Consider the following 27,459-nt stretch of genomic DNA (forward strand, 5'->3'; position numbering starts at 1 on the left):
TATTGGAAGTTGAATTCATGGTATTGTGATTCTTGTTTATTCATGGAATTAGTACTAATTGATATTTGTGAATGAAAGAAATGATGGCTTTGGTGTAAGCTGTATTCTATGAAAGTCTGGTTCTGGTATTGTTTTGCAAATTTTGGTGGATAAATTCATAGGTAGAAGACAAATATTGATGAGTATATGTAATGGATTGGAAATATTGATTCTTGTTTGTAGATAAATTCATAGGTGGAAGATAAATATTGATGGGCTCGCCATGAATTTTTTTTTATACTTTTTAATATAAAACAATGACAGACATTTCCTGGCCCAACACGAGACATATAATGCCATTTTTAACTTATTTGACCAAAAAAATGGATTCGACAACGAAATTAAAAAAAAAAAAGAGACAGATTCGGTCTTCAATGTCAGTTAAGAATTAAAAAAAAATAGGCTTTAATATCGGTTGCAATCGACATTAAAGACCTTTAATCACTAAAGACATTTATGTCCGTTGCAAGACCTTCAATGTTGAAACTTTCAATGTCGGTTGGAACCGACATTGAAGGTCTTTAATATCGGTTGCAACCGACATTGAAGTCCTTTAATGTCGGTTTAAAACCTATATTAAAGGAAACCGACATTAAAGGCCTTTAATAACACTATCTTTAATGTCGGTTGTCAACCGACATTAAAGCCCGGATTTTTTCTAACAATTAAGTTTTCAGAACCTAATATTGTATTGACTTTTGCTTCCAACATTGTCAGTTTGGAAAAATATTTTCTACTTGAAAGTATTATGTGTGTAGTTGCACTGTCTGTCAGACATATAACTTCTTTGCTCATTTTTTAATCACCCCACATATGAAAATGATCAAGGTTTCTTCATTAAAAGAAAATAATTACAATAAGAAAAACGACATTTGGAATATACAAAAGTTAACATTTACTAAGAAAAAAAAACATAATGATGGATAAAAAAAGACATTAAATTTAAATATTTTCAAAGTCAAAAGAAACAATTGATGTTCCATCAATTGTGTCGATCTTCTCTTCAGGAGATTCAAAGAAGTCTGCCATATCCAAATTTGTTATATTAGATGGGTCAAATATATCATTATCCTGATATGTAAATTTGCTTCCACATTTTTTTCTTTTTCTTTTAGGGAGACTTGATAGAGATCAACTAAGTGTTTTGACGTACAACATATATGTGACCAATGACCAATCATTTCACATTAGAAGCATTTATTTTCAACACTTTTTGAACTCTTATCTTGTGGAGCTTTTCCTTTGTGATCATCATTCTGTGTGGTTCTTTTCAAATTTGAATGATTAGAACGACCACTACGAAAATAGTAATTATTTCTTCCTTTGCCATGGTCACGACCTCGACTATGACCATGACCTCAACCACAATTATTAATATTCACAATATTCACATCAGGGAATGGTGTTGTTCCAATTGGTTGAGATTCGTAGTTTTTCATCAATAACTCGCTATTTTGTTCGACCACGAAAAGACATGAAATTAGTTCAGAATATTGTTTAAAACCTTTCTCACGATATTGCTACTGCAGGAGCATATTCGAGACCTGAAATGTAGAAAATGTCTTCTCTAACATGTCAGAATCAGTAATTTTCTCTCTGCATAAGAACAATTTCAAACTGATTTTAAATAATGTGGAGTTGTAATCACTTATTGATTTAAAATCTTGTAACCTCAAATGCATCCACTCATAATGAGCTTTATGAAGAATAATTGTTTTTTTTATGATCATACTTCTCTTTCAAATTTCTCTATAAGATACGGTGATCTTTTATTGTAAGATACTCTATTTTCAATCTCTCGTGGAGATGATGACAAAGGAAAATTATAGCTTTTGCTTTGTCCTGGCTGAATGTCGTATTTTCTTCTTTAATTGTTTCCCCTAAATTCATAACATCCAGGTAGATTTTGGCATCGAGCACCCATGACAAATAATTATTGCATTAATGTCAAGTGTTGCGAATTCTAATTTCGTAAGGTTTGTCATGACAATACTATCACAAAATATTGTAATTATATTAGAAATTTAGTATATATCAAATACGTAAAACAACATTTAATTATAACAAAGAGGAAAAAATCGGTATACCTTTAGAACCTAACTTTAGTAGGAGAAACGATAGGAGCTCGTGCTAATAACGTGCTATAAAATTGAGGAGTAAGACGGAACATGAATATAGAGAAAATATAATATAGTAATAAAATATATTTAAAATAAAATAAAATAAAATAACAAAATAATTAAATTAAATAAAGAAATTATAGGAAATGGGAAAATATGGAAATTTCCTCCAAGCCTTTTGGATTTCTTACCAATATGTATGTATCTTCCAAAACCCACCAAATGCTGCTATCTATAGACAATTTGAATGAGAGATTCAAACCCACGGCTACAGCTTCAACATGTGCTCTCCTTACCACTACACCACCCTCGACTTTCAAGAAGAAAATGGGTTTCTTATATATATATTGTTAAATATTACTTAATTTTATATAGAAAAATGCAAAATAGGATAAGTTGAGGGGGCACGTGTCCCTCCTAGCTCCTATGTGGCTCACTATATTAAATTGACCACAAAAAAAGGAAAAAATAATAATATTAACCAAATTGGATTTTTTTAGCTAAGTTATTTTTTTCATCTATTTTGTTTTACTCCCTTGATCTTCTCTCTCACTCTAAACACTATAATTTTTTTTCATCTCTCTTATTTTGTTACTAAAAAGAAACACGCAAGGAAAAGAAAAGAGAAGTAAAAACAAACAATAAGTAAAAAAAAGATAAACAACAAGATGTGAAGCAATATGTATCAATAAATAAAAGAGAAACTCACAAGACAATAAAGAAATAATTGTAATAAAAAAATGGAGAATAAGAACAACAACAATAACCATATGCCTATCCTTTTAGTTTTTTTCCCCATTTTTAGGAGAGCTTGAAGGAAAAAAGAAAAAGAAAAAAAAATTGAAATCCAAAATACTAAACTATCTTATTATTTGAAATATGGATCATTGGGATCAAAACTTTACTAATACATCTCCAACTAAGTGAATTTTTCCTGAGTGTTAGATTTTTGACATTGTAGAGATTTTTTTTGTTTCTTTTTAGAGAGAAAATGAGGATTTTGGGGGTGGTTGTGGATGGAGGCTTTCTAGGGTTTTTTTTTTTTTTTTTTTTTTTTTTTTTTTTTTAATAAAAATAAAAAAAAAAAAAAGAAAAAAAGAGGTTTGTATGAAATGAAATTAGGTATTTAAAGTCTACAAATTTTAATCCAAATGTCATTTTCTTTTTGTTGTTTTTTTATCTCAAATTTGAAAATTTACTAAAACTTGTCATATCCTCAAAAACGAAGGACAACTTCTGGACAACTAAAACCAAATTTAAAATTTTCTTACATTTACTTTGTTATTTTTTTTTACCCTAACTAAATTGATTACTTTAACCAAACTAAAATAATTTATTTTAAATAAGATCGGATAAAAATCGGTGATTACACTTAGTTCTTTTAAAAGGATGCATTAAAAACTAGTCATTGGTAGAGTGCTTATATTGAAAAATAGATTAACTACATGAATAGGCCATTTGAAAACTCAAATTACAAATAGAATTTTCAGCTTTGTCGATGCCCAAACTAATTGAAGTCAAAGTTAAAATTGAATTTATTGCTAAGCCCATTATATATTTTTTTTAATTAATGAATGGTTGAAATTTTTCAAAAAAAAAAAAAAAATACATACATTTTTTGACATTGAATTTTTACTTATAGGTCACTTTGGTCCCTAAATTTTTAAAACAATCCTTCCTTATTTCTCTTTAATATTGGAACGATCAAAGATTTTTAAAAAATACCATTAACTTATTTTTTTTTAAATACTCTTATTATTGGTGTATGAACACAAACCGTTAATATCCATTTGAAAAATATTCTTAAACTGTCAAAAGTTACATTGATACTCTTACCCTAGAAAAAAAAAAAAAAAAAAATTAAAATATAGTAATCAATTTATTTGAAGATTTCTTAAATTAGAAAAGAATCAATTTTAAAATAAATTATATACATATCTTTTTTATATATATAGATACTCCATTTTTTTCCACTTGTGTCCAATTCTTACATAATTTTTTTTCACAATAAAATATAAACCAAAATAGATATATTTGGCTACTTAATGCACAATCAACTACAAATGTATAAACATACTAACGGGTGCTTTGATAGTATGTTAAATCACTGATTGACCCAAAAGCTTAAGTTTATGAACGAAAGTAAATTTACTATTATATCATAATCCAACTGGCTCCTATAACAATAGGTTTCAATATGCATCAAAAATAGGTTTCAAAATATATAGCCCTACTTGCTGAGTACCTTGTATGCTTAAATCATTTTGTTTATATTGCATCATATAACACATTTAAGGGTTTGAACAACTTAAAAGTAAAACATAAACATACAATTTTGTTTGTAAAATTTGAAGAAAAAGAAAAAGTAAGAAGAGAGTTTAGCTGAAGTTTATAGGTAAGGGTGGTTGGAATTAGGAAGAAGCAGCAGCAGAAGTGTGGAGTTGAATTAAAGAAGCATAAAACCCATCTTTGATCGTGAGAAGCTTTTCATGCTTACCTTTCTCGACGATGATTCCATTCTTAACAACGGCGATCAGGTCGGCATTCATGATCGTCGAGAGACGATGAGCTACCACCACCGTGGTTCTATTCACCATCACTTTGTCTAATGCATCTTGTACAACTCGCTCCGACTCTGCATCTAGTGCGCTTGTGGCTTCATCTAGTAGTAGTATTTTTGGATTCTTTATGATCGCTCGGGCGATCGCCACTCGTTGCTTTTGGCCTCCTGATAACTGCACTCCTCTCTCCCCAACCACTGTGTCGTATCCATGTTGCAATCCACTTATGAACCGGTGTGCATTCGCCGCCTCTGCCGCCGCTATTATTTCCCCTTCGCTTGCCTTCCTATCCCCTCCTTTCCCGTACGCAATGTTGGCTCGTATAGTTTCGTTGAAAAGCACCGGCTCTTGGCTCACTAGACCCATTTGTTGCCTTAGCCATTTCAATTGTAGCTTTTGGATTTCTATACCGTCAATCGTTATCGTGCCCGAGTCAGGATTGTAAAACCTTTGCAACAACGCGATCACCGTGGATTTTCCACTACCACTTTCTCCAACCAGAGCTATTGTCTAAAACAGATATCACATCATAATCATAATCATAATAATCAAGGATAATTTTTAATTTTGCGCAAGTAACCACGATAAGTTTTTCTTCTTTCAAAACTAACACCTATTTAGAGAATTCGTTGAAATAGTTTTCCTAGATCCTCCCGGATTGATTCTTTTCATCATACATCCAAACCATCAATTTTTTTAGGTTTTCTCAATGGAACCTTCGCAAGGACGAAGACTAGGTTCATATGTAATCTTTCCCAAAACACGATCACCCAATCTTTCGTAGATCGCTCATAAGACTTGGGAAAGATTACATACAAACTTGGTGTTCATCATGACTGAGATTCCACAAAAAAAGTTCAAAAAAATTGATAGATCTCGACTGGGAAAAACCGAGAACAATTATTTCAATGAGCTCTCCAAAAAGGTGCTAGTTGTGAAAGAGGGAAACAATTTAGCATTATTTCTAACAAATTCTACATACTATGAAACATATATTATGTTAAGAAATTGACAATCTAGGATGAATAGAATATGTAAAACAATAGAGAATTGATATAAAGATTTACGTGGTTCATTAACAGTGTAGCTACGTTGATGAGGGCAAAGGGAGAGCAGTTTATTATTAGAGAATTTATATAGTACTCTTCTAAACCCTAGTATCAAAATCGTAAATAGGATAAATACAAATACAACTAAGATCATTCGAAGCACCCGATTCAATACATTCCAACATTTATCAATCATGAATTGAATGCACATATGATTTTGAATACCTTGCCAGGATGAATATGCAGGCTGAGATCTCTAAATATTTGTATGTTTGGCCTCGAAGGATACTTAAAACTTATATGTTTAAGCTCTATTTCTCCTTTTAAATCACTCAATATTGTTCCAGATTCATCGCTGGGATCTATCTTTGATTCCCTATCTATTATTGCAAATACTGAAGCAGCAGCAAGCTTAGCTTTGGTAGTGTCTTGAGTCATGGAGCTGGAATGAGAAATTCCAGTAGCTGCCATTGTCAAAGCAAAAAACACCTACATTGTCCACAGATTCCTCATATGTTAAAAATGAAGAAATGACAAGCACAAAAAGCAAGCAAGCAAGCAGAGGGATGGATTAATTTACTCGAAACACTTCAGCAAACGTTGTTCTACCGTCGTCCACCAAACGAGCACCGACATAGAATGTAAGGGCGTATACGTTGAACAATAAGAAGAAAGACACTCCAAATCCAATTCCACTGATGAAGCCTTGTCTTATTCCTGATTTCAATGGGGCTTCGCATTTGCTTTTGTAAATGTTCATCACTTTATCTTCTGCACAAAAAGAAGCAACTGTTCTTATGCCCCCCACTGCGTCGTTCGCAACTTGGCTTGCTTCTTCATACATACTCTGCATTGCAAAAACACGTCTATAAGTAGTTTACAAAGGCTCCGTTTAATAACGTTCATGTTTCTTGTTTTCTATTTAAAAACTAGAAACAAGAATATGTTTGGTAATTGTTTCTGTTTTTGAAAAAAAAAAAAAAAGAAACATAAACTTGTTTGATAACTATTTCTCATTTCTTATTTCTTTTTTTTTTCCTTACTATTATTTATAAAAAAAATCCCGACACAATATTAGGAGTTACCCAAGACCTCTCGAATGAGTTGAAAACATACATGCTCTCTACAACCAACTAGGCAAAAAGAAACTTTGCTTCAAAACATGACCATATAGAGAAATCCAAAAACAAAACAAGGAGAAGCTACTTTTTTTAGAAGCATTTAAAAGATTTAGAAACAAGAAACTAGAACAGTTATTAAACTAGTCAGTTTCTTATAGAAATTGGAAAAAAAAAAAAAAAACACAAGAAACAAGAAACAGAAAATGAGAACGTGTAAAGCCCCCGATTATCTACACTTATAAGAGGAAGGGTAAAAAGGAAAAAGAGCAAGGAAATTTGGTTATGAAGAGAATGGAGAGAGCAAATGCGGTTTTAGAAGGGGTAGTGGGAGAGAAATTTGGTTAAGGTAGGGACCAGCTGCAGGTTAAATATCTCAATAGGAAATCCAAGAAGGGTGCAGAAAAATAAGAAGAAGAGTCTTCATGGAAAGATTTCCAAGCTCTCTCGAACTTCCGCTGGGTTTCTAAGGGTTACTTGCTTGTTTTGTTAATTTCTATTGTTCTCTAGTGATCTGAGACCTTGATTTTCTTCTTACTTGTTGCTTAACGTTAGCATATTAATAGAAGAAGGTCTCGACTTATTTGTGGTTTTGTTCTTCTTAGCTGTGGTATTTTAATCTATGAAAGGTTAGTTTGTGGGATTGATTGAAGTTAGGATCGAGAGTTTTAACGCAACGTTACCAAACAATCACACAATATAAGGAGATTGAAGACTCACCTTGGCGTCGCCGCTAAATCCTCTCATGAATCTAATCTGTATAAGTGAATTAATGGCGATGAGAGGAATGAGAGCAAGAACAATGAGAGCCAATTCCCAGCTTGCAACAAAGGCAATCACTAAACCTGCAACAGCAGAAGCAACATTGCCTACATTCTGAGAGAGTGAATCCCCAACTAAGGCTCTAACAGAGGCTGCATCAGATGATAATCTTGCACCAATGGCTCCACTAGAATGTTCAGCCTCATCAAACCAACTCACTTCCATATGAACCACCTTCTCGAAACACAACGCTCTGATGCGCTCAATTAACTTACATCCCCCTACCGAAAAGAAGTAAGCCCGCCATGGATGTGCCACAAGTGAAGCCACACCAAGAACTATGTAAATGATGGCCCAAAACTTGGTATCTTTCTTTAATTGGTCTGGGGGAAGGTAAAATGTCTTTATCACAGTAGAAATTAGTAGTCCAAAAATGGGAAGTATCACTCCACACAGCACTGCTCCAATTGTTCCTATCAGAAGCACAGGAATCTCTGGCTTATTAAGTCCGGCAAGACGGCGGAGAGAAACCGGAGGAGCTTTTAAGGATTCATCTTCAATTGTGTCATCGACGTCGCCGGCATCCGGTAAGTCAAGTCCTGTTGTCAAACCGAACATAGATAAAGACCGACGGCTGCTGCGACCAACGGATGATCCTCTACTTATGGATCTTGGATAAGGTGCCTTTTGACTTGATTGTCTCATTGATTCCAAAGAAAACTCTTGTCGATTTACATCTTCTGAAGCTCTTGCTGAGTCTTGGTTTGCTTCTTGCAGGCGTATTAATTGTGAATATGCACCGTTTGGATCCATGATGAGTTGCAAGTGGGAACCTGCTCAATTGAACAAGGACGGAGATTTTGTTAGATGATATAATATAAAATTTTTTGAGTTTTTCGTATGAATGACCTTAAGAAAAGAACGAGAGCTAGAGTGAGTAGCTAGAGCAAGTATCATGAATCGAGCCACCAAGCATGCATCTCAAGATCGTTATGACAATTTGACCATGTGGTGACGCAAGCAAAAGGTCAAAAAGCTTTAACTTTTTAAAACCTAGGTCATTTTTTTTCATTCGTTCCCCTCGAAGGGGCTTTCCGTCGTAAATTTCCAAAAAGTTTTTACTATCAGTTTGTGAAAATGAATGAAATGAAGGACATATACAATACCTTTCTCAACCATCCTCCCTCTGTGAATTACAGCAATCATGTCAGCATTCCTAACAGTGCTCAAACGATGGGCAACAATCACAGTAGTTCTATTCACCATAATCCTATCTAAAGCCTCTTGCACAACTCTTTCAGATTCTGCATCAAGTGCACTTGTGGCTTCATCAAGTAGTAAAATTCTAGGGTTCTTCAAAATTGCTCTTGCTATTGCAATCCTTTGTTTCTGCCCTCCAGATAGCTGAGTTCCATGCTCCCCCACCATCGTATCCAATCCCTATGACCATCAAATTCAATTAACTAATATGTTCATGTTTTAGATGCATTCAAATGTACATGAGGATAAATGCATGTATGGAGAATTTGTGAAGCAACCTAAAAACGTTTTCATTTTTCACGGCTAGTATCCTTCTAGAAAATTCGTTGTAATAATTTTTCACTGAGATCAACCATCAAGATTTGAACAATTTTCTTTTTCATCTTATATCTAAATTATTGAATCTTTTTTGGACTTTTCCTAGTGGAATCTTGACTAGGATGAAGATTTTGATCTTTTCCAAAATTTAAAAATCACATTGTGATCACCTAAGATCCATTTGGAAAGTTCGTTTAGATAATTGGTAAATCCTTTAAGAAATTTGGAAATCTAAGAAACAAATATTGGGTGCTAGTAGATTTGATATAAGATGCGGTAAAGATAACAAAATGTTTGGAGAGATTACATAATATTTGAAATAATTATGTAGAATCTCGGTGTTCATCCTATGAGATTTTACTAAGAAAGCTCAAAACAATCGATAGTTTGGATATAAGATTAAAAAATTAATTTTTTTTGTTTAAATCTCGGTGGTCGATCTTGACAACCAAGTAAAAACTATTTCAACGAATTTTCTAAGAGGGTGGTGTTACGAAAAATGAAAACATTTGACGGTTATTTCTGACAATCATTTGTAGAATTACCTGAGGCAGTTTGTCAATAAATTTAGCAGCATTTGCTAGTTCACAAGCCCCTTTAATTTCCTCATAAGTTGCATCATCTTTGCCATATGCAATATTATCTTTAATGGAGGCAGTGAAAAGTATTGGTTCTTGGCTAACAAGACCGATTTTCGTCCGAATCCATCTAAGCTGAAAATCTTTCAGGTTAACGCCATCGATGAGTACCTCACCGGACTGCGGATCATAAAATCTCTCTATCAAACTGATTACTGTTGACTTGCCACTGCCACTTTCTCCAACTAATGCTGCAGTAGTGCCACTAGGAATGTGAAGAGAGAAGCCATTGAATATGGCTTCATCTGGCCTGGTTGGATAACTAAAATACACATCTTTTAAATCTATGTCTCCTTGAATATCATCTAATGTTTTGCCCTTTGGATCATAAACATCAATATTTGGCTTCCTTTCAATTGTCTCGAACATCTTATAGGCAGCGGCTCGACCCGCAGCGAATGCGCTCATGCACGGTGATATTTGGCCTAAGGACCTGAAGAGAAATTTGCATATGAATGTTGCACAAAATGCCATGGATTTGTGGATATCCAAAAGATTATTGTTATGCACTTACATTGAGCCTGCCAAGACAGCTACAATGACGTTTATCACTTGACCGCCATTATATCCTTTCTCTAGTATCATCTTTCCGCCAAACCAAACAGCCAAAGAGTAAGAACAAAATACAATCATCATTACCATACCAATTCCTATTCCACCACCCAAACCTTCCTTCACACCAGATTTATAAGCATGTACTAGGAACTTCTCGTAACTTCTTATAGCTTGCTTCTCACCCGTAAATGATGCAACCTAAAGATACAAAAATTTTAATGTTATGAAATCGATAATCAAAGATAAACAAAAAAATATAAACGTTAGAGAATCGACATAGAGATCTACAACGTTCATTAAAGAGGTGTTTGGACCAAGGAGTTGAGAAGTGTGAAGTTGTAAACTTCCATTCCTTGTTTGGCCTAAGGAGTTTGTGGGCCTAAGACTATAAAACATCAATTGTATGTCTTATTAATTCCTTATACTGTGACTCCATGAGTTCACAACTCCCCAGACTTCACAACTTCACTACACTCTTCACCCCAAACACCCCTTACCAGTTTGTTAGCTATGTTAAGATTACAGATTTTGAGCAAAAAAAAAAAAAAAAAAAAAATTACAGATTTAGAGGCTCTAGTAGAGTTACAGAGTTTGTTTAATGCACTCTTCTAAACTCCAAGGCCAAAATCATAAATAACATGAATATGAATACAACTTAAGTTGTGTCTCCCCTAGACACAACTGACTTATTGACTCGATGCTTGGTTATTCAGAGTGCTAGATAATAGATTCAAGGCATTTCAACACTTAAGTTTCAAGCTAAAATGATCACACATTCATCTTTCGGAGTAATAGAGAGTTGAATTGTTTATACCGTTCTGATCGAGCCAATAGTCTGCTCAACGACATTTGCTGCATTCGCATAAGCGCTTTGCCCTCGAGCAGCCATATTGTACATGAATCGAGCAATTGTTGCTCCAGCTACCACAAGAAGTGGGATGGCGGATAACATCACCAATGCCAACAGCCAACCTCTTACAAAAGCTATTGTGAACCCTCCAATGAAGGTTGTAATTAGTTGGACAGTTTTCCCAACCTGTATAAGAAGAAGATCAACAATGTTAGTTCCTTTTCCTTGTGTTGAAGAATCCTACGCTACAAGAAAATGAGTTTCCGCCAACGGAATTTTGTAGCCGTTGGGACATCCTCTATATCCCGACGCCAATCTTTGATGCGTCGGGATAGAGTTCGAAAAAGCGAATTGTGAGTTATAATCATACCTTTTCACCCATAGCATCTTGAATTAGGACAGTATCACCAGACATTCTACCCACAACTTCTCCAGTATTTGTTTCTTTGTCAAAGAAAGCAACATCTTGTCTTAATATAGTTTTCAAATACAACCCTCTAATCCTTGCAGCTTGTCTTTCCCCTGTTACTATCCAACATGACACCTCTGCATACACATTATCTAATTAGACACATCCCGTGTTATATTTAAGGTATGTTTAAGAGTGATTTTATAATACTTAAAATCACTTTTAAATATATTTTTAATTGTCCAAAACCAATTTTAATGATACGAAAATTACATTTAAAAGTGTAAAATTAAATATTAGATTAATTTTAAGTTATTAAAGTCGTGTTTCAAAGTTATTTTAAACTTGACAAAAATAATTTTAACAATTTCAAAATCACTCCCATACATGCACACATACGTAGATATTATTAAACATTGATAGATTTTGATATCTACTTACGGAGAAATGCTGCTACTGCAGTTCCAATGGCCAAGTACACAAATTTTAGGCACACCTACATGTATATGTATATATATATATGCTTAATGCTTGGAGATGAGAAGGCAACCAAGATGACTCTTGTAAAACGAAAGGAAAAGATTAATTTATACCCCTAAATTTTTAGCATTGTGTCAATTAAAATCCTGAACTTTTGTAAGTATATCAACGTACCCTCTCTAAATTTCATTCGACCAATATATCATGTGAAACTTGTGATTTCAGTCAATCAAACTCCTAAATTTTCATAAGCCAATCAATTTAGACATTTCATTATAATTACCTTTGAAAATCATTCATGCATTGATACTCCAATGTGTGTAGACTTCTTCAAATGTTGGTTTTACAAAACCGAACAATTAGAGTAAATGCATGGATGATTCTCAAAGAAAATTCTGACTAAGAGTCTAAATTGATCAATTTAAGAAAGTTTAAGGGTTTAATAGATACAGTTATAAACTTCACACGAGGTTTTCTCAAACGAAATATAATGGAGAGTGTAAATTGATATACTCACAAAAGTTCAGGGTTTTAAATGGATCCAAACCCGAAAATATAGAGGTATGAAATAACTTAAGATTATAAAATTTTTTAACCTTGGAAACGGCAGAAACAATGTTGTGAGTACCCTGATTACTTCCAAAGGAATTGATAAGTTGTCCAAAGAGCACAGTCATTAGAGGCATTCCCACTCCATTTCCTATGCCTCCAATGCTTCCAACCAACATAAGTATGTAATCATATGAATCTGCAAAGGAAAACAGCTTAAGAAAAGGAACAGATTTGGCTTTCTCCTCTTCTTCTTTCTTCTTATTCTCCTCTCCTCCCTTCTGCTTGCCATTCAAGCTCGGGTTGCTTGATCCCGATGGCGACGATACATTCTCGGCCATATTCCTCTTCCAAACTAGGCCATTTTCTACGTTCTCATCTCTCTCCATTTGATCTTGGACTACTTTAATTTACACCTACAAGACGCACACAAATGCCCGAAATCAACACCCCAGATACACAACAGTTGATCAACGATAATCATGTTAAATCACTAATTGAGTTAAAAAAAAATAACGTTACAAGAATTTGAACACAAGACCTTTTGCTTTGGTACTACGTTCAATCATTGATTGACTTAAAAGCTTACGCTTATGGGTGAAGTTAAATTTAATAAATCCAAAGCCGTCATTGGCAAGAGAAACACAAACTATTATTACATGTAAGAATGCAAAAATGAACAAATTTTGATTTTAGGCCATGTTTACCAATTCATAATGAAAATTGGTATAATCGTAATCGAATTCTATTGACAGATCAGGGTCTCAATCGCAAATGTAATTAGATCGCTTTTGTTCTCATTTACCTAAAATTAAGAATTTTGTCAAATTTACTATTACTGTTATGATTACTTTTATCTCTAAGAGCCAAATCATAACAATAACAGTAACGATATGTGTCAACATCTATAGTTTTTTTTATTTGAAACAATAACAATAATGGTAACTATAACCATAACCATAACAATTACTGTAACGGTAACGATACGACATAATTTTCGAATGCAATTCAATTGATCAACTCATGTTCATCGTTCAGATTACATTACCTGATTACAGATTTTCAACTAGGGCCTACATATCAATACGAATGCGGAATGCCGGTAAACACTAACAAACGTAAAAAAATGGGTCCGCACATTCCAAATTACTTCATTTATTGCGATACACCTTTCGTAGATGTGGCTTTAATGTTGTAAACATAAGTTTTGTTGCAATGTAATGATACGAACAATGGTTACAACCCTAGGTAAATAAAAGGTAATAAAGAATTTTGTAACTTGAAACTTTAAATCATAAACATATAGGCAAATCAAATCTATCACCAAAAACTTGTACCCATAGTGTTAATCTGAAATTGTTCTTTTTTTTTCTTTCTTTTTTTCCAGAAAAATATGAAAACGGTTCTAAATTCTCAAATAATCATAAAATATCTCAAACATTTTAGAACCATTATTTCAGCTAAAAGCACGAAGTTACTAAAAATTTCATGAACAATATCAAGAAATCTTAATAAAATTTTTATTGAATTGAACATAATTATATATTTCTTGACATTCCATAATACAAGTAAATAATAAAAAAATATTTAGTAAAATAGACTACTCACCGAATTGACGTTGTGCTTCAAATCATAAATTACTCCTACTTCTGTCCAACCTGAAATTATAATGAAGTATAAGAAATTGTGATTTTGCAATTTATTAAAGTATAAGAAATTGTGATTTTGCATTTTATTAAAGTATAAGAAATTGTGATTTTGTATTTTATTTTCTCTCATCATATATAAATACTATATTTTTTTCGAACGATTTTTAAATATAGAAAAACGAATCAAAATATTTACAAAATATAACAAAATTTTAGAATTATCAATGATAAACGTTAATAAAAACGGATAGACTTCTATCTATCAACATCTATCATTCATAATTATGAAATTTTGTTATATTTTGTAAATATTTTCAGCAGTTTTACCATTTAAAATAATTTATCTTCCTTTTTCTAATAAAAATAATTTTTTTCACAAAGTCAGCCAAACTTAACATTAATTCACATGACATTTCTCTTTAAAAGTCGAACATCATATATGAACTAAATAAAATAAAACATTTCCTTGCTCCCAAATTAACATTTCACGTTGTCAGCTGCACTCAGCCATGTGACCAACCATATGACGCCACGTGTTAAGCCCTTTTTGTGTGTACGTTTTTGTAATTTTGCGTTTTGTCCCTCTCTATCTTCCATTTTTAAACACTATAATTTTTTTTTTCTTTTTACTTCTTTTACTTCTTTTATATATATATATATATATATATATATATATATATATATTTCTTTTTAAAAAATAAACTGATAATTTGGAGGGATTTCAAATAAGTTGTTTGTTACTAGGAGAGAAGGAGAAAATTTTCAAATTATTTAGGCAACCAAAAAAAAAAAAAACATTTTGGTCCATTTTTTATTTTTTTATTTTTTACTAAATACTCATTTTTTTCTAATATAAAAACCCTTTTTCCAAGCACCAAATGGAAAATAAGTATTTTAAAAAAAATTAGAAGAGAAAGCGAGTATTTTAATGACAATTAAAAGTTAAAAGTATAAATCTTAAAATTTAAATATCATGGTGAAACAAAATTCAAACCTTAAAATTAAAATGGTAATATTTTAAAATTTAAAACTAAATTCAAAATAAAATCAAAACTAAAAGTTGAATACCTTAGAACCTAGAATCAAAATGAAACTTGACTCAAAACCTATAGATCATATAAATATACCTTTCCCTCAAAAAAAATCTAAATAAGATAGTTGAATTTTGTCGAATTCATTTAAAAGTAAATTACTTATTTAAATGTGTTATATTCTACTTTTCAATTAACCAAAAATAATTAAAAGTCTATATTATTACTTCTCCCTTTATATTTGAAATCATTTTCACACCAAATGAAAAAAAAAAAATTAAAATCATTTTTTAGATTTAAGATCACAAAATTTAAAATAATTTATTGAACTCACTTGAATCCAAATGATTTTTAAAAAGAGTAGGGAAATATTCTCTTTTCTCCTTTAATTTTATTTTACATTTTTTCTTACTTTTTTTTCCCTCTCCCTCCTTTGATCATCCTCTTCCTCTTCAATTCCCACTTCATTTCCTCTCTCCTCTGTAAGGTCTTATTTTCCTCCATAGCCAACCCTTTGTAAGTTCCTTTATATTTCTTTTATTTATTTATTTATTATTATTATTATTACAAACCAGCCAAATCCCTCTTGGAAATTCTTCTCATTTTCCTTTAAACAAATTCTCCAATCAATATTTTAAAATTCTCCCTTGATACCTTCATTTCCAACTCCAAGAAGTTCTTGCCCAAAAAAAAAAAAGACAGAACCTTTACCTCATTTGAACCATATATATAACAATTCACTTTCTACTAATGCCATTTTTTGTAAACTAGAAAAAAAAAAAATTCAAGTCTTTCTTAAAACAAGGGAAAAAAACAAGCCAAAAAAATAAATTAAAAAAAAAAAACAAAATATTGTGATTGAAATTTAACAACACTTACCAAATATTGAGTTCTCCATAGTGTTTAAGCTTCATAGATCCCTCCAACTTCAGCCAAACTTTGCTTCTATTTTCTCTCCCTATTCTGATTGTTTTTTTTTTCCCCTTCTTTTTATAAACTAATAATTAACCCTTCTAAAGTCTCTTCTTTCTCACCTACACTCTACAAATACAACACAAATAAATATTAAAATCAAATAATGAGAAAATAAATAAACTAAGCTAGACTTGGTCCTGTTTCTTATATATATATATATATATATACACTTAGCTTACCTGTATATATCTTGCTTTCATTAATTAACACTCAATTAATTTAATAAATCAACTAGTCCTAGCCGCTTGCTGGTATTAATCAACTATTTTTTTCATTTTTCTCTCTTTTATGTAACAGTTGACTAATTTTTTCTAGATGCACAAGTTCTGCTAAGGACTCAGTTGTCTTTTTACCTTTATACATTATTTTAAAAAGAAAAAGTCAAATTGTTGGTTAAGGGCAAAAAGGTAAAATCATCCATAATTAAAAAAAAATAATAATAAAATTGGCAATACTTACAGATCCCTCAAAACTTCTTCAAAGTTCCCTTCCTTAACTATTCTCATCAGCATCTCTTTTTTTCCTCCCTATTCTGTTTGTTTGTTTTTGTTTTTATAAACTAAGCCTCAACCATGTGTCTATCACACAAAACACCACCTCCAACAACACGTGCCTTCACCCTTAAATTTCGTTTTTTTTTCTTTTGGTAAAATACTTTTTTCGTCCCGAGTTCTTAATTTTTTTTCCTAGAAGATTATATTTTGAACGGACGTTTGGGACAACAACTATCTTTACGGTAAATATTATTTCAAAACCTTCACTTAACTATATTCAACACTATTTCAAAACTCTCATTTACTATCGTATTTGCTATTTACTACAGTTTTTACTGTTTTATATTATCATTTTTTTAAAATTTTTTGCTACAATATTTACTATTTCCTTCTCAAATAGTTTACACCCAAACACATATTATTGTAACCCAAATTAAAATAATCTACACTCAAACACAAATTATTATAACCCAATTATAATAACTCTAGGACTACAATAACCAACTCCTTGCCCCCAAACGCTTTTAAGTCTTCATTTGAAATTTGAGTTTCGTTTCAATTTCTTCTATAGGTTTCATGATTTACACTTTTAATTTCAATCTTCACTAAAATTTCACTTTCCGTCTATTAAATAAACTAAAAGAGTTACAATTAATTGAGTTATATTATTTTTCATCATTATTAAAATTAAACTTAAAATTTTACTTTATAATTATTTTAAATTGATTAATAGATATTAATTCTAATAATTGAAAATGACCATTTAACGAAAAATCAAGATTAAAAATATAAATTTTAAAATTTAGGGACTAAATCGAAACAAAATTTAAATATCGTCTTATAAACTAACTTGAAATCAAATTAAATATGTAATATTTTAAAATCTAGAAAGGAAGTAGCTATAGATTTAGTCAAATTTTCCATCATGGGAAAATGAATATCTAGTTGATTGAATCAAGTGACCACAAGTAGGTTATTTATTATAACTGTTTTAGTGTGAATTAATGAAGCAAATAAAACGACGAACAACATACACATAAATCGAGTGAAGTAGTACGTAAAACAAGACGCCAGAAAGAGAATCAAGTTCTTGTTTATTAATTTGTCTTAAAACATTATTTGATTTTAAAATGAGGTTTTTTTTTTTGTATATGTTGTTTTGAATTAATTGCAGATACAGAACTTTTGTCAAGGAAATCGACCTACTTAAAATTTAATAAAAAACATACGTAAGTGATTCAAATTTCATTAATGAATTCAACTATTAATTTCTTACGTCATAATTATCATATTATCTCGAAATTCTCTAATTTCTTGAGATTCATTGATAATAGTTTGAGTGATTTTAAGTACAATAAAAATAGGAGATTTTATTACGCATAATTATCATCATTATCTCGAAATTCTCTATCTTGATATTCATTGATAATAGTTTGTTTTAGTACAATAAAAATAGGGAGATTTAAATTATTGACCACTCAATCACTAACGCATTTATATTTCAATTGAATTACGCCTGAATGTCGATAATATGTGCGGTTACATGCTTTCGTTTACTTATTTTCTGATAAAACCTGCATGAATTAGCACAAGCACATACCCAATCCGTTGACCTAATTGAGGCCCTTTCCTCTTCACTTTTCTCTATAATAAGATAAAAACATGTAAATCCACATAACACACTATACGCTTCCAAACTACACCATTTGATTGCTTCTTAAAAAACACAAAAAAATTATGAGTAAATTCTAAAAATATCCTTTAAGTTTTGTACCTTGTTTCAAAATAGGTTTTTTTTATAAATTTGTGTTGGTTTGGGTGGTTTAATTTTTTAAGTATTTAATTTAAAAATAAGTTATTTTGAAAAAAAATTTGAAAGTGTTTGACAATAATTAAAAATAGATTTTAAAATATTTCTAAAATGTAATTTAAATATCTTTTATAAAAAAAATTTAAATAAAAATTTATCCTGTTGAAAAAACTCTTTTTTTTTTTAAAAAAAAATAACATAATTTTTTTATTTTAAAAAATATTGTTTTAATAAGTGGAATATGAGAATAGAAACAAATAGTTATATAAAATTGAAACTTAACTTTATTAATATATAAGTCCGACATAAACAAAACAGTTGGACGCAAATGAATTTCGAAACTATTCTTAGGTTTACAAAACATCATTTTGGATTAAGTGCCTATTTAGAGTTGTTTTATAAAATATTTTGGAATTTAAAATATAGGGTTGGCAGAAAACGGTGGATAATTTGGTGTACAGGTTTGGAATCTGAGTTTGTAAATGTTAAGTCATGGAATGTAAAATAGAGAAATAGGAAGCATGATTGAAGAAAACTATATTTAGAGGGTAGTTTTTCAAAATCTAAATTTAAGAAACCTGCGTAAAATCTAAATTTAAGAAACCTGCGTTTGAAAGAGTGTAGGTTTAGAAAGTCTGGAGATTTCTAAATCTTGAATTTTGTGAAATATTTTCTTTTATATTTACATCATGTGTTAAATTATTTTTTTATTTGTTTTTCTTGAATTTTGCTTCTTCACAACGTGGAAAATGGAAATTTTTATATAAATTAAATTACATCTTTTACAAAGGCGGTCGGAATAATGCTCTTAAATAGCGGGTGGATATCGATCGTGGTTGGAGTTGATTTTTCGACCAAATTACCACTGAATCGACTATGATTGGTTAGTAAATGTTCCATCTGACCTAGACTATTGGGGAGTAAAAGTTGGTCGGCTCGATCGAACGAATTTATCACCCTTATGATCATTTTTATTGTTTAATTTTTTTGAAATTTTTGGATTTGGAACTTTTCCAAACTGACACCGACCCAACCTCTCTCCTTCTCCGAACAACCGACTTTGGTTCGATCGGTTGGCTCGATTTTTCTATCTATCATGCTCACTTCTACCCTTAATTTTTTTTAAAAAAAAATTTTGTGAGGTGCAATATTTTTTTTTTTTTGAATATTTTCGTTTAAGGGTTACGTTTTTATTTTTCTTACTTTTTTCTTTTTTTCGTTTTTTTTTAAAAAAGAAATCTTACAACCAATTTGTTAATTTGTCAATAATTTTTTCTTAAGAAAAATGTTACATTTCATTATATTAAAATAAATATAAGTGTATTCGAATAGAAAAAACAAAGCTCATCTTTTTGTAGAAGATTACAAAACAATTAGTTTAGTTCAGGATGAGTTTAGATAAACTTTGAAAAGGTGAAAAAAATGTTTATACCAAAACATCTTTTACAACTTCCACAACGCTTTCTAATATATTTTATTATCTATTTTTTTTTTTCTAATTGTCCATGGTTTCATTTTTCAAAAATAACATTTGGATTATTAACTACATTCAAACCTAAAAAAATGAGCTTTATTTTTCAAAAAAATTTACATTATTAACTAAACTTAGACAAACTATTATTAATTCTAGAAAGAAAATAGGATCATTAGAAAGTTAGATTGAGTGATCATATTATTATCCACTTTTGGATTGTTTTTCTTAATATAAACACCAACAAATTAAATATATGACTTCAACCAAATTTGATTCTCGAAATAGAACCTTACATAACAAACAAAAATTGAAAAATTGACATTTTGGAGTTTTTCCTACAAAGTCATTGTTGGACCAAATTTTCGGAGAAAATTTGATTCGTGGATTGAATTTGCATTTATATTACTTTCATATAATATAGAGAGTGACAATTTCTAATACATGATCATCGTATCAATTGATACTTTCTCTCGAAAAAATAAACTTTAATCTTCAAGTTCTTTTATCTTCCTAGATGATTGTGGGCTTGTTGATCTTTAAGGACCAACATTTGGGCTGTTGACTGTTTGATACTTTGGATCTACCACTGGCTTGTGATCATCTTGAGAATCGACCTTTGGGCTCATTTATCTTGTGAACAACTTGGATTGGTCTTCGGGTTGATTAGCGATTGGTCCTTGGCTTGATCAGCTTGGATCGGCCTCTGGTCTTGATTAGCTTGGGTTTCTGGCCTTTGGCTTGTTTGATTAGCTTAGATCGGCCTCCAATTTATTGATCGACTTGTTTGTACACTTTTTCTTAAGATTGGAGGTTCATTTAATCTCAGCTTGAAAAATTTTGAATATACCCGTTAATTGTCTAAAGTCTCTAATGTTTTGAAGCTTCAAATAGCTTAGATATTCTAATTTGTCGAAGTCTCTATCTTGAAGCTTCAAATAGGCTTAGATATTTATTCTTCAAAATTTGATGTTTTCAGATCTTCAAAAACACAAAAGCTTCATCTTCAACACTTGAGAGCTTAAGAGCATTGGTGAAATGCATATTTTTAGGCCTTTTAATTGTGCTTTTTACGTGTTAAAATTAACTCTTACATGTGTTTTCCCCTATATTTAGTCCTTACTCGGGATTTTGCTATTTAGAGTGGGGGGGGGGGGGGGGGGGGGGGGGGGGGGTTTTGATGAGTTTTTTTTCTTGAAAATTTTTGCAAGAAATTTAGGACAAACTGCTGATTTTTGTTAATGCAGTCTCATCACCAAAGTATAGCGACCTCATCAGTGGAGCCCTGAATTTCCCAAAATCAACCAGTTAAGGGGAGTTGTGATTTTCACATTTTAAAAGTTGGCAGCCTTGATTTCACCTAGTAAACCCACTGAGCATGGAATTTGGCCCTTCCCAACCATTTTGGGGCTTCTTATTAAGCTGGAGAAAACCTTTATTTCAAAAAAATCTCCACCTTCAAATTCACCACTTTCTTTCCAGCATTTCTGTTATTTTCAACAGTTCTTTTGGACATATTCTCAACTTCTCAAGTCAGTAGCCCATAAAGAACGGAAGTTCCTCTAAGGCATTAGCAGCTCTAGGTCCTTCACCTTGATGAAAATCGATGGTTGAGTGACGATTCTACCTTAGACCAACGGAATTGCCCTAGGGAAAGACTAAGGAGCTAAGGGCTTGTCTAAAGATCCCCCTTGAGTTGTTTTTTTCTTTTTCCAACATTTCATTTCATTTCATTCGCTCATTGTAGTTATTTATTTTCCCATTTCCATTCAAATGCTATCTTGTAGGCTATGGTCGTAGGACAGTTACGTATATGTTGGATGTACCCCTATTGAGAGAAGCTTACGAAACCTGAAACAATATGTAAGAAACAAAGCCCGTCCCATGGGTTCAATAGCAAAAGGATTTATCATGAAAGAAGATTTTGACATTTGTCCATTTATCTATCTGGAATAGAAACTAGATTCAATAGGGAGCCACAAAATGATGAATTCAATTCTCCATTGGCCCAAGTTGTGGAGACTTTGATGTGTTTTAAGAAAAATGTATGTCCATTAGGGGGGTCATTATGAAGACGCTAACTGAAAATGAGAACGAGTGACATATTACATTGGAGTAGTATTGAACAACAGCTCTCAGATAACGTCTTATCATAGGTATGTTTTCATATCTTATATGTTTAATTAAAATATCCTTAGTTTTCAAAGTCGATATTATATCTTATGTTAAATTTATGACTAGGGAACATTTGAGAATGATTCATACTCGATCAGCACAACATTAAGAATTATCTCAAAGACATCAATCACAATTCCTTACTTGGTTTCAAAGATCATGTAAGTATACTTCTTCAATTAGATAATTCTGAGCATCAATAATGATTTAAAAAATATTGAGATCCAATAAATATTAATAGGTTTGCACTCACTGCATTCAAAGAAGAGAAGCATCTGAAGATCTTTACTCAATATCACTTGGTCCTTCTAATAAAGTCTGCTCCTACAATGGTTGCATGTCAATGGAGTTCGTTTTCATTGTATTGATCATGACAATAAAAAAATCAATTAAAAAATAATGGCATCATGGGTGTTTGGAGAAATAGAACGAGTTGAAACTAATTACTATGGTATACTAGTTGATTGTATGGATTAAGAATTTAACAATGGAAGACATTATCCTTTTCAAATGTAAGTGGTTTGACCCCAGACCCTAAGAAAAATAAAGTACTACGACAAGATTTAGGGTTCATGTCCCATAATACATCTCATTATTGATATATAGATGAGCCTATCATCTTTGCAACTCAAGCCAAACAAGTTTTTTACATCAATGATAATAAACTTGGCAATAGTTAGAAAGTTGTGTAAATTGTCCAAAAATAAATACGTAGAGGCGTTACCCATTAAGCAATGGAGGTGAAAATGATGATTAGAGTTGTTGGACAGTAAGTTGGAAGTATTAAGGTCGATGATCTATCTAGGATGCCATAATTATGTCAAGATGGTTTTTGATCCCACATTATAGAACCTCAAATTAAATCCATCACAAATGAATCATAGTGTACCATATTCAGACGATGACGATTTTATAAATGATGAACCCGAAGATGTAGAAGCGTCCCACTAAGAAGATTCTAGTTCAAATCAATATCTAGAATTTGGGGTAAGTTCAAGAATAGTGTTATTTTTTTAAAAAGTAATAACAAAAATAGGTAAATAGAATCGAAATTACAAAGTAATGTGGAGCGATAAATGTATGGACAAAAATAGGGTAGCAAAATCGTGTACCGTATAACGATTTTTTATGTCATCTAACAAACTCGTGGACGGGGTCCATGAGTTCCATATTTTTATTATTGTTTTTATTGCTTTTGGATTTAAGTGGATATAAAGGGGAACAAATAGAAAACAACATAAAGAAGATGAAGCCCCATTTTGTGATTGATGGGAGATTCCTGAATGGCAAGTAAATATATATATGTTTTGTTTGTACTTTTTGTACTTATTGTTTACATAAATTGCATGTACTAATAAATTATAACTTATGTAGGAAAAAAAGAGAAGAACAAGAGAGCAGAGAATGTCTCAATTTCAACTCATATTGTCCGGAGTCGAAATGTCCCTTTCTTCAAGTGCAAAATGAATTGGTAGGGTATGATGTAAATTCATTATGTTTTATTCATTTCCTATTGAATGTAAAGAATAAAATTTGTTTATGAATTACAGACAATCGCGAAGGGTGAAAAGTAAGGCCCAAGTAGAATTGATTACAAAAGTCCACTTCTTAGAGAAGGGTGTGATGGATAAGTGAAGCTGCCAAAGAAGCATATATAAGTTATTATATTGTTATCACTTATACATAAAATTTTATTCAATTCTTATATCTATTATATTAACCTAAAAACTATTATAAATATAGTGGCAATGTAAGAGGAGATTAGAAAGTCATCACAAGATGGGTGTTGAACCACAACGGAGAATTTATTTGTGAATGGTTTTGGAAAAACAATCCAGCTAGATTAAAGTCTTGGATGAAACCCAAAAACCTAATTTAGCTACATCTCTCAAATTTAGAAAGATATTGGAATAAGTATGAAAAAAAAGCTTGAGGCGGTGGTGACAAGATTAAAGGAGGAAAAAATGCCATGTTGAAGTCAATAGTTTCAGGTTTTCAAGATCCATTGATTGAAATCACAAGACGGTTAGGTGCGCAACAAAAGCAAGAGATGGACCTTCGAACAACTAGGTACGTTATGAGCCACTTTTAGTTCTTTGGTTAGTGAATTTAGAAACTTAATTTGGTATTTGATTAAGTCTATCCGCATTATGTAGCCACTTCAAATAACAAGTGTTATTGTGGATTTAGGAAACTCCATTGTTTGTTTGTGGCAAGCCAGCAGTTTATGGTAGCCACTTTAAATATGTGTTTTTTAGTGTACTTGTTACTACTTTGTGTTTAAATGGCATTTAAGTAGAACTATGACACCTTTTGAGCTTGTGGTTTAAAAGATCCGAGAGTACTAGTTATTTATATGCTTTTAGCTTATCGAATGACAGTTAGCCTTGAAAGAATTTAGGTGGATTTAGAAGGGAGGGATTCACTTTGACGCTTTCTATGTATTTATTGCTACTTTGTGGTTTAAATGGCGTTTTAGGCTGGAACTAGACAACGTTCGTAACTTAGAGGGGGTGGGAGGATGTATAATGTTGTAATTATGTTTTAGATTTCTTGAAGCCTAATTGGTGGACTAGTCCAAGTTTCTTGGGTTATTTATAGGGATCTAATAGTTGTGGAGGTTTAAAGGGCATTTATCTATTTGTTTAAGTGGATTTACGACATGCTCGTAATGTGGGGGAGGGGTTCACATCTTAATTATCACCATTTTAATCACTTTTTAGATAGTAAAATCGTTGTTTTTGATGTTTATGTTTTTATTATGAACATTGACAACATATTGTAGCTTGAGAGAGATCATTCCTCATAACCATTTTAAACATTTTGTTTTTCCTATTTCAAGAGTCTCGTGTAAATTCTTAAAAATCATTTTTTTGGACATTGCGAGAAGATTTTGTGAGATGATTACTTAGTTTGGTTTAGTATCTCACTTATTTTGACTTAGGGTATTTTGGCTTAGGGAAGATTAAACTTTTTTTTTTTTTTTTTTTTTTTTTTGTATATGGGATTTGTAAGAAGTTAGAAAAGCTCAAATATAATTATATATACAGTTTTTGTTCGTAAAATTTTATAGTTTGTGTATTAAATATTAGTCTTATTTTTAAATATATAAACTTACTTTTGTTATATTTATCCTCAATTGATTTGTTTGATGATTAATTTTTGTTTGTGCATAATTAGGTATTAAGGAAATAAAACACTGGTTATTTAATTGTTACAAAAAATATATAAAATTATAAACAACTTATGTTGTTTAGGATTATGCTTTTCTCGATGCAAATTGTATTTTGTTGGAAAAAACATATGCCGACGCAAGCAATTGTGTTGCCAAAAAATGGTATTTATGCCGACGAAAATCGTTTTCGTCGGGAAGAACTTCTCCCGACATGGATACGACGACGATTATGCCGATGCAAAAAATTGCATCGGCATAAACCTATCTCAACATTTTTAATACTTTGCCCGACGTTTTTTTGTGTGGAAAAAGGTGAAAATTCTTGTAGTGGGGTAAACTTTAATTTGAATAAAGTATAATTTATGTTCCACCTTAATTGCAAATTGAATTTTGAGTAGTATCCCAAAATTCTACCAATATTTTCTGAATATTTTAGAATATGCTCAATTCTTGATGCTTAGTTGAAGTAGAATTTTGACTTCATCTTTATCTTTACTTCAACTTTGATTTGGTGAAACTTGGAGTGTGTCGGTATTTTGATTTGAGACAACACTTATATTATGTCAAAGTTTTGGTATTGGGATAAAATTTAGTTGGTACCCTAAACCTTAGTTTGAATTTAGAATATGACTTTAATTTTATTTTATTTTTAATTTGAAATAAAATTTAGAGTATGCCCAACATTTGACTTAAGGTAGAATCACAATCTCAACTCAATTTTGAGTTTTTTGTTTTCAATTTATACTTGGAAGAAATCTACCACCTACCCAAATTTTGGAGATTTGTTGAGAAAATTTGGCTCAGAGGGGTTGTGATTCGATACCCTTCTCGAGAAGAAAGAGATTGAGAATTTCATAGCCTTGGATTCAACTGCCCTATTCTTTTTATTTTTGGATTCATCTTCTTCACAATTGCTTCTTTTTCTTCAGATGAGATGTTTCTGCATTTCCATTTTAGGCTTTAGCTCCCAGTCCTTTTTTTCTTCGTCTTTCTTCTTTTCAATTTGCTTCTTTGTTTCTGCTATTTCCTTTTGTTGTCGCAACCAATCTTCTTCGACATTTTTTTAAAACTTTCGGTACCGTTGCTGTTTAGTATATATCACCTCCCCATTCTTTTTGTGCAGCAAGTGGTCAAACCTTCTGCCGGTTCCGCCGCTGCCAAGATCGGACTGAGCGTTGCCGGGATCGAGTGAGAACAGCTACCTATCGCCACATAAGGCCTCTACTTTTTTTGTGTACCGCCACCGTTAAACACCATAGCCGTGATTAGCGTCATCTGCTGTGGATGGTGATGGCGTTAGGTCTTCTCCGGCATCGAGAGATAGAGTGAGAGAAGAAAGAATAGAGAGGTTAAGATGATGAGTAAGCTGAGAGAGATGAAGTGGAGCTGCACCAACGATGGTGAAATACTTTTTTCTTACAAAATCCTTTTTTAAATGGCTTTCTTTTCTTTTTCTTTTTAATTTTCATCTTTTTCTACACTTTTTTTTCCATTTTTTTTACACCTTTTTTTTCAACTCTTTGTTTTTAGATTTTCGTTTTTCTTTGTCCATACTTTTTTTCCATTTTTTTACATCCTTTTTTTAAACTCATTTGTTCTTTCTTTTCAATTTTCTTTTTTTTTTTTTAAACCTGGATTTTATTTGTTAGTTTATTTTAAAAACTCCTTTTTTAATAATTTGTTTTCTCACTTTTTTTACAACATCCTTTTTTAAATGACTTTTCTTTTTTTTCTTTCTTTCTTTCTTTCTTTTTTTTTTTTCAACTTATTTTGTTCCATCTCTTTTAGAAAGGACCTTTAATATTAATATTGTCGTTTTCAAAACTTATTAGAGAAATATTGCTGTTTTGAAACTTATTAGAGAAATATTGTTGTTTTGGGAATTCGAGGCTAGAGGTCGAATGTTGAGAACTCGACTAATGTAGAGGTCGAACGTTGAGAACTCGACAAACAAAGAAAAACTTGGAAACA

General features: G+C 31.4%; 1 protein-coding gene across 1 annotated transcript; it reads right to left on the reverse strand.

The window, feature by feature from the left end:
• Nucleotides 1-4,408: 4,408 nt before the first annotated feature.
• Nucleotides 4,409-16,485, reverse strand: LOC120081797 (ABC transporter B family member 11-like). The gene is made up of 13 exons (XM_039036966.2): nt 16,268-16,485; nt 14,317-14,366; nt 12,756-13,124; nt 12,121-12,175; nt 11,641-11,816; nt 11,235-11,456; nt 10,380-10,618; nt 9,773-10,298; nt 8,816-9,089; nt 7,608-8,482; nt 6,350-6,616; nt 5,995-6,258; nt 4,409-5,230 (listed from the first exon to the last, which is right to left on the reverse strand). The coding sequence occupies exons 3-13, from the start codon at nt 13,095-13,097 to the stop codon at nt 4,571-4,573; spliced, it is 3,900 nt and encodes a 1,299-aa protein (XP_038892894.2). The 5' UTR covers nt 13,098-13,124; nt 14,317-14,366; nt 16,268-16,485; the 3' UTR covers nt 4,409-4,570.
• Nucleotides 16,486-27,459: the final 10,974 nt, after the last annotated feature.

The sequence above is a fragment of the Benincasa hispida genome, unplaced genomic scaffold (assembly GCF_027475165.1).
Source record: "Benincasa hispida cultivar pf3 unplaced genomic scaffold, pf3_genome.v1.1 HicScf147, whole genome shotgun sequence".
Taxonomy (NCBI): domain Eukaryota; kingdom Viridiplantae; phylum Streptophyta; class Magnoliopsida; order Cucurbitales; family Cucurbitaceae; genus Benincasa; species Benincasa hispida.